The sequence below is a fragment of the Lolium rigidum genome, chromosome 1 (genome assembly GCF_022539505.1).
Source record: "Lolium rigidum isolate FL_2022 chromosome 1, APGP_CSIRO_Lrig_0.1, whole genome shotgun sequence".
Taxonomy (NCBI): Eukaryota; Viridiplantae; Streptophyta; class Magnoliopsida; order Poales; family Poaceae; genus Lolium; species Lolium rigidum.
This window is the reverse complement of record NC_061508.1, coordinates 227,792,716-227,805,333: the sequence shown is the minus strand read 5'-3', so window position 1 is coordinate 227,805,333 and position 12,618 is coordinate 227,792,716. Positions and strand designations below refer to the sequence as shown.

The 12,618-nt window shown below is 45.0% G+C and overlaps 1 protein-coding gene across 1 annotated transcript; it reads right to left on the bottom strand.

The window, feature by feature from the left end:
- Positions 1–6,909: 6,909 nt before the first annotated feature.
- Positions 6,910–11,087, bottom strand: LOC124683261 (molybdate-anion transporter). Its single transcript, XM_047217817.1, has 9 exons — positions 10,814–11,087; positions 10,590–10,734; positions 9,474–9,642; positions 9,125–9,386; positions 8,067–8,155; positions 7,767–7,949; positions 7,588–7,673; positions 7,422–7,506; positions 6,910–7,331 (listed from the first exon to the last, which is right to left on the bottom strand). The coding sequence occupies exons 1-9, from the start codon at positions 11,028–11,030 to the stop codon at positions 7,197–7,199; spliced, it is 1,371 nt and encodes a 456-aa protein (XP_047073773.1). The 5' UTR covers positions 11,031–11,087; the 3' UTR covers positions 6,910–7,196.
- Positions 11,088–12,618: the final 1,531 nt, after the last annotated feature.

The following is a 12,618-nucleotide window of genomic DNA, read 5'->3' as shown; positions in this document are numbered from 1 at the left end:
ACTATATTTTTATTCCGTCACATCTTATGCACTTTGCTTGGAGCGTCGGTTTGTTTTTGTTTTTTGTTTTGTTTGAATAAAATGGATCCTAGCATTCACTTTATGGGAGAGAGACACGCTCCGCTGTAGCATATGGACAAGTATGTCCTTAGGCTCTACTCATAGTATTCATGGAGAAGTTTCTTCTTCGTTAAATTGTTATATGGTTGGAATTGGAAAATGCTACATGTAGTAACTCTAAAATGTCTTGGATAATTTGATACTTGGCAATTGTTGTGCTCATGTTTAAGCTCTTGCATCATATACTTTGCACCCATTAATGAAGAAATACTTAGAGCTTGCTAATTTGGTTTGCATATTTGGTTTCTCTAGAGTCTAGATAACATCTAGTATTGAGTTTTGAACAACAAGGAAGACGGTATGGAGTCTTATAATGTTTACAATATGTCTTTTATATGAGTTTTGCTGTACCGTTCATCCTTGTGTTTGTTTCAAATAACCTTGCTAGCCTAAACCTTGTATCGAGAGGGAATACTTCTCATGCATCCAAAATACTTGAGCCAACCACTATGCCATTTGTGTCCACCATACCTACCTACTACATGGTATTTATCCGCCATTCCAAAGTAAATTGCTTGAGTGATACCTTTAAAATTCCATCATTCACCTTTGCAATATATAGCTCATGGGACAAATAGCTTAAAAACTATTGTGGTATTGAATATGTACTTATGCACTTTATCTCTTATTAAGTTGCTTGTTGTGCGATAACCATGTTTCGGGGACGCCATCAACTATTCTTTGTTGAATATCATGTGAGTTGCTATGCATGTCCGTCTTGTCTGAAGTAAGAGAGATCTACCACCTTCATGGTTGGAGCATGCATATTGTTAGAGAAGAACTTTGGGCCGCTAACTAAAGCCATGATTCATGGTGGAAGTTTCAGTTTTGGACACATATCATCAACCTCATATGAGAATAATAATTGTTGCCACATGCTTATGCATTAAAGAGGAGTCCATTATCTGTTGTCCATGTTGTCCCGGTATGGATGTCTAAGTTGAGAATAATCAAAAGCGAGAAATCCAAAATGCGAGCTTTCTCCTTAGACCTTTGTACAGGCAGCATGGAGGTACCCCATTGTGACACTTGGTTAAAACATGTGCATTGCAAAGATCCGGTAGTCCAAGCTAATTAGGACAAGGTGCGGGCACTATTAGTATACTATGCATGAGGCTTGCAACTTGTAAGATATAACTTTCATAACTCATATGCTTTATTACTACCGTTGACAAAATTGTTTCATGTTTTCAAAATAAAAGCTCTAGCACAAATATAGCAATCGATGCTTTCCTCTTTGAAGGACCATTCTTTTTACTTTTATGTTGAGTCAGTTCACCTATCTCTCTCCACCTCAAGAAGCAAACACTTGTGTGAACTGTGCATTGATTCCTACATACTTGCATATTGTACTTGTTATATTACTCTATGTTGACAATTATCCATGAGATATACATGTTACAAGTTGAAAGCAACCGCTGAAACTTAATCTTCCTTTGTGTTGTTTCAATACCTTTACTTTGATTTATTGCTTTATGAGTTAACTCTTATGCGAGACTTATTAATACTTGTCTTGAAGTACTATTCATGAAAAGTCTTTGCTTTATGATTCACTTGTTTACTCATGTCATTACCATTGTTTTGATCGCTGCATCCACTACATATGTTTACAAATAGTATGATCAAGGTTATGATGGCATGTCACTTCGAAATTATCTTTGTTATCATTTTACCTCGCTCGGGACGAGCAGTAACTAAGCTTGGGGATGCTTGATACGTCTCCGACGTATCGATAATTTCTTATGTTCTATGCCATATTATTGATGATACCTACATGTTTTATGCACACTTTATGTCATATTCGTGCATTTTCCGGAACTAACCTATTAACAAAGTGCCGAAGTGCCAGCTCTCGTTTTCTCGCTGTTTTTGGTTTCGAAATCTTAGTAACAAAATATTCTCGGAATTGGACGAAACGAAGACCCGGGGCCTATTTCGCCACGAACCTTCCGAAGACCGAAGAGCATACGAAGTGGGTCCACGAGGTGGCCAAACCACATGGCGGCGCGGCCAAGGGGGGCCCGCGCCGCCCGTGGTGTGGGCCCCTCGTTAGCCCCCGACTCGCCCTTCCGCCTACTTAAAGCCTCCGTCGCGAAACCCCCGAGGCGAAAAACCACGATACGGAAAACCTTACCGAGACGCCGCCGCCGCCGATCCCATCTCGGGGATTCGGAGATCTCCTCCGGCACCTCGCCGGAGAGGGGATTCATCTCCCGGAGGACTCTACACCGCCATGGTCGCCTCCGGAGTGATGAGTGAGTTTCACCCCTGGACTATGGGTCCATAGCAGTAGCTAGATGGTTGTCTTCTCCTCATTGTGCTTCATTGTTGGATCTTGTGAGCTGCCTAACATGATCAAGATCATCTATCTGTAATACTTTATGTTGTGTTTGTCGGGATCCGATGGATAGAGAATACCATGTTATGTTAATTATCAAGTTATTACATATGTGTTGTTTATGATCTTGCATGCTCTCCGTTACTAGTAGAGGCTCTGGCCAAGTTTTTGCTTTTAACTCCAAGAGGGAGTATTTATGCTCGATAGTGGGTTCATGCCCGCATTGACACCGGGACGATGACGTGAAAGTTCTAAGGTTGTGTTGTGCTTGTTGCCACTAGGGATAAAACATTGGCGCTATGTCCGAGGATGTAGTTGTTGATTACATTACGCACCATACTTAATGCAATTGTCTCGTTGCTTTGCAACTTAATACCGGAAGGGGTTCGGACGATAACCTCGAAGGTGGACTTTTTAGGCATAGATGCAGTTGGATGGCGGTCTATGTACTTTGTCGTAATGCCCAATTAAATCTCACTATACTTATCATGACATGTATGTGCATTGTTATGCCCTCTCTATTTGTCAATTGCCCGACTGTAATTTGTTCACCCAACATGCTTTTATCTTATGGGAGAGACACCTCTAGTGAACTGTGGACCCCGGTCCATTCTTTTAATACTCGAAATACAAATCTGCTCGCAATACTTGTTTTACTCGTTTTCTCTGCAAACAATCATCTTCCACACAATTCGGTTAATCCTTTGTTACAGACAAGCCGGTGAGATTGACAACCTCACTGTTTCGTTGGGGCAAAGTACTTTGGTTGTGTTGTGCAGGTTCCACGTTGGCGCCGGAATCTCCGGTGTTGCGCCGCACTACATCCCGCCGCCATCAACCTTCAATGTGCTTCTTGGCTCCTCCTGGTTCGATAAACCTTGGTTTCTTTCTGAGGGAAAACTTGCTGCTGTGCGCATCATACCTTCCTCTTGGGGTTGCCCAACGAACGTGTGAAATACACGCCATCACCTGCCGGAGAGCTCTTTTCTCTCTGGTGTTTTTCCGCCCCGCAGAGGCGGCTATGACTATCCTCGATGTTCCCCCCGCACCTTAGGGTTTCTGGGAGATGAAGTACACGAAAGGGCGATGGCCGAGGGGGTCGTGGGCCCCCTCCCCACATGGCGGCGCGCCAGCCCTGGTGGCCGCGCCGGCCTATGGGGAGGGCCCATGGCGGCCCTCCTCGGCCTCCCCTTTTGGCTGGCTCCGTCATCTGGGAAAATAGGAGGTTCGTTATATTTTCCGTCAATTGTTGATCTTCAGAAATATTGTATCCTGACGGTGCTTTTTCCAGCAGAACTCTGACTCCGGTGAGTAATTCTCCAATAATCATGAAACATGCAAAATAGGTGAAATAACATAAGTATCATCTCTAAGTATGAAATATATCAATGAATAACAGTAAATTATGATATAAAATAGTGATGCAAAATGGACGTATCAAATATCATTAGTCAAAAATTGTTTAAAAATTATATCCAGAGATAAGAAACTATAATTCAAACTTATAACCCTAAGAAGTAAAAATTCTCAAAACCCTAGAAAGAATATAAGGAGTGATTGTCCTATCTTAATCAACCATTTTAGAACCATTAATGAAAAATTAAAATGCACGTGCCTATTCTATTTACAAAACCTAGATGCATGTCAGGATGTTAACACCATGTCTTCGTCCTTAATAATTTATGTGATCCACTAATAGGACCTTAATAAGAACCCTAACTGTGTACTCAACTTGTGATCCACTAAAAAACTATTATGCATTGTTTTTTCGAGAATACACCCTGAAAGGTGTACTAATCATATAGAAGAAATGGTAAGAAAGCCTGTGTATCACTGCCAACAAGGGGTGGCAGCTCTCCTTCTAAACGAAAGACTAATCTCCATCCCTCCACGAGAAAGGAAAAGGCTCAGAAAATCCAAAGGACTCCAAGCGGAACAGCCTAGCTACACGCCATCTCTAGTACTCCTCCCTAATCCTATGCCTAATGGCCGCCGCTGCCGGGGTGGCGCCATTGAACACCACCTCGTTCCGATGCCTCCAAATACACCAGAAAACCAAAATGATAGCCGTCCACATATGCCTCCTCACAGAACTAGTGCAACTGAGCAAGGTCCACCAGGGCACAACCTCCGTGTCCATGCCGGGCATCCACTCTAGCTTGCCCCAACGTGCTAACACCCAAGCCCATACCTCACGAGCGACCACGCAACCAAGCAGGAGGTGCTGGAGCGTCTCCTGCTCCTGGTCGCAAAGGGGACAAGCAGCCGGCCTCGGCAAGCAGCGCCGCTGTAGCCTATCCGCCGTCCAACACCTATCGCGGGACACCAACCAAGCGAAGAACTTGCAGCTATACGGCGCCCTTGAACGCCAATTCTCCGAAGCAATTGGTGCCACCACGGTCCCAACAAACAAAGCAGAGTATGCCGACTTCACGGAGAATAACCGGTCCGCCGACCAGCGCCACTCAAAGACGTCTTCTTGCTCAGGTACCAACGTGTAACCGGCAAGGATACCCCACAAGTGAAAGAACTCTGCCACCGCAGCGGGACTCAGGTCTGGTCCGCAATCCCGTAGCCACTCACCGGCTAGGCCGTCCTTGACCGAGCGGACCTTGGCCTTCCTAGCCGGGATCATGGCCACCAAGTTGGGAGCGTGGTCCACCACCCTGGCGCCCTGTGGCCAGCGGTCCTTCCAGAACAAGGCTCGCTCGCCGTTACCCACCACGACTGCCGTAGCAGACTCGAACAGGGCCGGGCCAGGGCGGGGATCTGGAGGTCAAACTCCGCCCAGGCCTTGGTCGTGTCAACTCTCTGCAACCATGCCCAGCGGCAGCGTAGAGCAAGGTTGAGCAGCTGGAGGTTTGGGAGACCCAGCGGCAGTGCCGTAACTATTATGCATTGTGATAGTGTAGATAATATATTCTTCTACCTTGCATGTTCATGTTCTAACCAATACTTACAAGTACCCCATGCAAACTTCCAGGTGATAATTTCATGTCATTAACCTTAATCATCATTGCCTGATAAGTACAATACTAAGAGGGAACTGACCCCTTTTTGTGAGAGTTTTGGATTTCTTTTGGGGTTAACATCGAGCTAACACGTACGTCACTTTGTGGTTTGTTATGCAGTAATTTTTCAGGTGTACAATTGGGTGTTGTGTTATAATTTTCGCGCTCCCTTTTCTCTATTCTGTGCTTGGCTTCGTTGTATCCTAGGTGGTTGTAGCAACTTATTTAAACCACTTTGACCAGTTTTGTCTGGTACATGGTCTCTGTCTCGAGAAATACTTCTGCTCCGGTGCTCCTCCCTTGTAAAAATTATGTGGGCGTCAAACACAACAAAGGAGGAGATCTTCCCTATATGTTCGTAAGCGGGGGCACGATTGTAATTTCAGTGGAGCTCCACCGTCCCCGCAGCCCTGTATATGCCAGTATGGCCCGTGTTGTCTTGTACCTATTTTTTGTACGTATCTACGATCATGTGTGCCTACCGAAATGGAAAGGTCATATAAAAGTTCATTGGCGTCTCCGCCTGCCTCGCCCCACCATTTCTCCCCAAAACAGGAAGGAGAAAACCGTCATCCCTCCGCCACTTCGTCTTCTCCACTCCTTCTCCACTTCGAGCGGTTCGAATCTGCTTTTTCTCCACGCGTTCATCTCGAATCTGAGGGTGATGGAGGGTAGGAGCGGAGCACCGCGGGCGAACGCCGCTTCTCTAGTCAGGAACACCGACGTGGCGAAGCCAGATGTGGTTGTGGAGGGCGGATGGAGCTGTCGTGGTGCGGCCGCGTCGGGCGGCTTGGTGGTGAAGGCGGCGGATCAGGAGGAGCTCGAATTTGGCGACGCGACCATGCCGGATCTGAATGTGCTGCCGGCGGGCGACCCTCCAGCATGTGTTGTCCTCTCAACTCATCATCTTCTTCGCCCTTCTTTGGTGGTGATTAGGATTAGATCAAACCGAACCACAGACGAATCCTAGGTTTTGTGATTAGGGTTTGATTAAACCGGACCAGATGGATATAGCAGATTGTCCTAGGGTTTGTGACAATTGGTTAGTAGTGATTATAGTTCGATTTTGCATAATTTTTTTTGGATTCAGTGTTCCAATCGGGTCAGAGAAAGATGCGGTGATATGCGAATCAGGTTTGTTAACACTTAACAAATGCTTCTGCGTACATGACAGTATCATCTGATCTTCATAGGGGCAGGGGACGAGAAGATGCGGTTCATCTTTACCTTTTCTAGTGCTAGCCGACCAACACAACCTCAAGTAATAAACAAAGGCAATAAGGTTCTCATTTAGTACGAGATTCACTGCACAGTTCACAGTTCGGTGGTGAAAAGATTCAGGGACAGCATGAACCACAAACTTGCAGCGACACGTATAAACGGAAATGGAGGCAAGGAAAACAAAATGATTAGCCGCGCTCTTTACAAGGCACAAGGATATGTTCAAGAAAAAAAAAACTTCTGTATCGCAGAATCACCATAGTATGTGGCAGAAATGCAGCCTCTTTACATGTCTACAGGATGTGTTACCCTCGATTGAACAATCTATTCTTTTACTTAATAACAGAAACCACACCACACACCAGTATGATACACCCGTGATCAGATCGTGGACAATGTGCACCGTGACCACATGAGGATCCAATGACCAAAAGCCGAGAAAGAAAATGCGTCAACCCATTATGCTACGAACAGAACACCCTTCAGGTCTAGTTGTGAAGTCTATCCTACAGGCTACGTGCGTTTTGCCGGGTGTGTTTTCTCCAGCGCCTGAGCATATGAATGCAGCCCCCAGCAGATAAAAGGCCACAGGCTGCAAGGCCTAGAATGGTTGAATTGGCGATGTTTCGATGGTAGGCGCCCTGCAGATAAAAAAAATTCAAAAGAATGCTCTCAACCTCTGTGTAAACATACAGGCACATTAGTGGTTACTGCTAAGAGATGGCAGCTACCTGTAAGAGGAAAACGAAGATAGGTGCATTTGCCAATGCTAGCGAAAAGCTCATCATGCCCCCACGTAGTTCGTTTGGCAGGTACCTTCAGCAGTGTCAGCCATGTAAGCAGAAAGCTTTAACAAGTGATGACTTCAACTTAAATTATGAACACTATTCCACTTACATTGTCCTAAATCTTGCTAGTGAAGGTAAAATAAAGCCCACGCATGCGTGGAAGATGCAGAACAGTATCACCAGTGTCCCAATCTCCTGTTCAAAGAAACAGGACTTGTTAAACTCATGGGACAAACTCTATATGGTACATGCATGTTGCCTTGCAGATACATGGGTATTATGGTATACCTGGTAATCATAAGCCACAATCGACAAAGCAAGCCCAGCGGCAATGTATGCTGTTGTCAGGCTATCCTCGTTCTGGAGAGGAGCCATGGCTCCATAAAACCATGGAAAAGCAGCACTTCCAACCATTCTTGAGACTAGGAAACATGGGTAGATTAGGGACAGCGGAGCATCCCTTCCATCAGCCTGTTGTAGTAACAGATCTATGAGTGTGCAAGCGTGACTTCAGTCTTTAATCAAAACCATAGCCAAACAGAACTGCATAAGGAAGACTAGGAGAAAAAACTTTGGTATAACCCATACCACTATTGTTGGTGTCCACAGAAACCAAAAGGCTGATACAGAGAACTGGACACTTGCTTGAGCTAAGACCAGGATCAGCACTCTTTTGTCTGAAACAAGCAGCAAATTCTTGTGAGGGATGAAAATGGAACGTTTAAGGACCTAAAAGTTTGACTTCATAGGAATACATCACAAGTTCCATTTATCACATCTTAACTTCACTAAAACTTTCTTTTAATGAACCATCACAGCTCCTACTGCGAGCATAGTTCAAGAAACCCATATCAGATTGTCACAACGAAGATAGAAATCTCAATAGTCTAAAACGCAAAGCATGAAGCTACGACAGACAACTTTATATCATTATCTGCTCCATGCTTTACATATTCATGGATATTGCTTTGTTGATGGTATTAAAGAGTTATTAACTGAAATGATACAGAAAGCATGGAAAATTAGGCAAGAAGGTATACTTTTTTTTTGAAGCTCGTGACCGTAGGGGAAGCCCCTACGGTGTGTATTTTCTTTTATATATTACCAAACAGGACCCAGTATCAGGATTACAAATATTTTACGGAGGGAAGAAATGTACAAGAAACAACAAAAACATAGTTATGTAAAAGTAGCTAAGATCCAGTCGAGAAGCGGTTGCACCATGGCTGGCTTCACACGATGTTGGTGGAGCAAGAGATCACTCTGAAAGCGTACTTTCCATCGCCGAAGAGAAGGATTTTGCTGTTTGAAAATTAGGTCATTTCTTTCTTTCCATATATTCCAGGCAGCACATATTGCAATTTCCATAAAGCAGGGTCCAATAAAAGAGTCACGTGCAAGTGCAAAGCGGGGGGATATCAGCTCAGAACTATCCCATCGAATACCAGTGAACTCCCAACATGCAACAGCGAATGGACACTCAAAGAAAAGGTGGTCTCGAGTCTCTAACATCTGGTTTGTGCATAGCACACATGATGGTCCATCATCCAATTTCCAGCTTTTCCTAATTATCAGATCCTTTGTGTTGAGCCTATCTTTCATGAGTAACCAAGCAAACACGGCAAGAAGGTATACTCACCACTCACCTCTGAGGACATGAGCGAAAAAGGATTTTTGGTAGCTTCCAATGACAGATGCATGCTGGGTTGTACTGGTAACTGGTGCTTTTCTGATATACAGTATTCCTATTGTTGACACTAAGGCTGCAAACAAGTACGGAAGCAAGATTCCTTTGTCATCATCATCAAGCAATAAATTTGTGATTCCTTGACTTCCAACTAGAGAGACCGATTCGAAGAACGTCATCAGCCAAAAGGTATCAAACAGCAAATCTTGCTTCTGGCCTTGCTGAAAATTCAGGACAAATCGGTTAAAACTGGGATAACATTGAAGAAGGTAGTAATAGCAACAAAAGATGTTTAAAAGGACATAAACCTTCTCATGCTCCAGGACAATCCACGTCTCAAAACAGAACGAGAACATTGAAGAAGCAAGAGCCAAAATGAAATTGTTGATCCATGAACAACGAAGCCCACTGAAAGTTTTGAAGGCACCCACCACAAGCTGAAGCATCCAGTAAAATATGCAAGCACGCTGTGGTCCTCTACGAACATTAGTAAACAAAATGTTATGCCAATACGAACAATAAAAATAGACTCTCATTTAACACTAGATCAACTGACAGCAAGAAGAACTAGTGCAACTGATGGACCTTAAATCTACGGGGATTCACATAATAGTAAAGCGTAACATATTATCAGACTATAGTACCATGGACCAACTGATGGAACAGAAGTATACCCAGAGACACAATATACAAACACTTAATTATACCAAGTTATAGATTGTCCTTGGTATACTCTACATTATCAAAATCTCACCCTGATGTTTTCCTTAAAGGAGAATGAAGACATACCTTAAAGAAGAATAAAATAGTAACAAACATAGTGCTAAAGGGGTGTGTACATTTATAAATAGGTTAGTAATACATTTATAGTGCACCTTATTCTAAAAGCTTATCTGAGGTGAAGCACAAATGGGCAAACATAACTTTAGTATGGACATGGATCAATACTCTTTAGATAATATGGAATCAGTTGGTCTAATATCTGGAACCATGTATAATTGGCTAGATTTCTTATATTTTAACTAGTATTTCATATGGGTGCACACCTAATATAAAAATGGGGCATTGCATTCGGTTGAAACATTGGAATCTGATTGGGAGTGTTTTTGAACTGCAGTGCTATGTCACTCAAATATACAGGTTTTGAACAACGGTTTTGCTATGTCTCAGTCAACTGAGATTTTCTTAAGTCTAAGTCACTTACAAAAATGTACTTGAGTTGCACTTTTCTGTTAAAAAAGTGCAATTGCACTTTTCTGCAAGAACACTTTTCTTTGAACTGCAGTTGCACTTTTCTAAGTTGACTGAGACTTAAGAAAATCTCAGTCAACTGAGACATAGACACAAAACGTCCCACCATCTAAAGAAGAAAATTCATGATCTACATCAACAACTCATAGTTATTTTATTGAAGAAAAACTCACAGTTTGTCAGCGACAATGCCAGAGGCACCGCCAAGAAAGAGCGCGGCGACCGTGGCCGCCGCAAGGCGCGCGGCCATCTGCTCCCTGCCGAACCCGCACCGCGAAAACTCATCCTCCCCGAATACCAACTGGATCCCCTCCACCACTACATGCCAAGAACCACCACCATTAGAGTCCACCCTCGCTGCTGATCCGAAGTGCTGGGGATTCAGGGCGGTGCTTACCGGATGCAAGGGAGAAGAGGAGCAGGAAGGCGCGGCGGAAGCGGATGAAGGGGGTGGTTCCGACGTCGAAGGGGGAGGGGGACGACGGGGCGACGACGGCGGAGTGCCACCGGGAGAAGTGGGGGAGGAGGAGGACGGCGGCGAGTGAGGCGGCGGAGAGCAGAGGGTAGGCGAGGGGCGTGAGCACCCACTCCTCCCTCTCGATCACCACCCCCATCGGCGGGATTTGATCCGCGGCGGGGTGGGATCCGGAAGCGGTGGCGCCGGCACGGTGGTTTGTGGCGAGGTGACGTTTCCGGCGACACGGAATGGTGGTCGCGGAGAGGAGATGTTTGGGCCGATACTGAAAAGTAATTGGGCTCTACGAGCTATGACATTGTGGGCTTCTCTTTTTTTTTTTTTTGACATTTAACGAGAGCTTTATTTCATCAACGCAAACAGATCCTGCCTGATCAGCTAGCAAGCTGCAGACGAGGAAGTCAGGGTCAGGGGGAGTCAAACCAAGCACGCGTCACCGTCAATGTGCAGGCTTGCTTGGCACAGAGATGGACCGGTACATTGGCTGCTCTAGGTACATGCTTAATATCAAAAGAAAGAAAATTACAGGATAGCTCTCCAATCTTTGAAAGGATGGGTGCCACGATTGATCTTGCACCGTGACGAGAAGTCCAAAGATGCACCATCTCTAAACAGTCGACCTCCATGATCACTCTCATAAACCCACGCAGACGGGCAAACATGACTCCGTCGCGCAATGACAGGCTTCAGCAATGAGAGGGTCAGTAATACCCTCGTAGGGTTTGCTCCAGGCTCCCAAGAACGCCGACGATGTGCGCGCAATGCCGCCAGCACCGCCCTTGTGAGCATCTACTGAGAGACCTCCATCCGTGTTGATCTTGACAACATTAAGTTCTGGTGGTCTCCAACCATGGTCCGGGAGGATTGTCGTCATCTTCTTCGGTAGGGCTAAAACAGCAAGAGCCTCCTTAGCCAACTTCAATGACTGAACAGGGTTGAAGCCACCCCGATCATGCGTCCAGTTGTTCCTCGAAGATCAAATCGTCCACATGGTAGTAATAATTTTTGTGCGATCTGTCTCTGAGAACATAGGGTCACATAGAATATCTATCGACCAAGTGTTTGGATGTAATCTGGGGAGGGTAAACTCAAGGCACACCTCCGCCTCCTCCAAAACTTTCGTGCATGTAAGCACTTAATCAATGCATGCATCAAGTCTTCGTCTGCAGCTAGGAAGATTTTGCAACGTGCACTCTGTGCAATGTGTCTGTGCTTAAGGATACTCTCAACTGGCAGTATACCGCGAAGTACTCTCCACCAGAATACCTTGACCTTTGGCACCACATTCAGCTTCCAGAGAGCATTCCATTTCCGTTTTTCAGAATCTGAGGTTTCGGTAATCGTCCCTTCCTCTAGAGCAGTCTGTTCGTTGCGAGTCACTAGAGCGCGATACGCTGATTTTACGGAAAAAAGACCTGACTTCTCTAAGTTCCAGGCCCAGAAATCCTCTCCTCCACGACTCAGCGGAATGTTCAGAATGGCGTCAGCATCAGGAGCAATGAAATTCCTCCGAATTAGTTCAGCTTTCCAACATCCATTCTCACTATCAATAATATCTGAGACCAAGTTGATTATGTCCTCACCAATCCGAACTGTCGGCCTCATACTCCTGGGACCAGGAACCCAGGCATCTTGCCAGACATTTACCGAGCACCCGTCTCCTATTCGCTTCAATAAGCCGAGCTGGAGGCCCTCCCTTCCAGCCACAATCACTCGCCAAGTTGCAG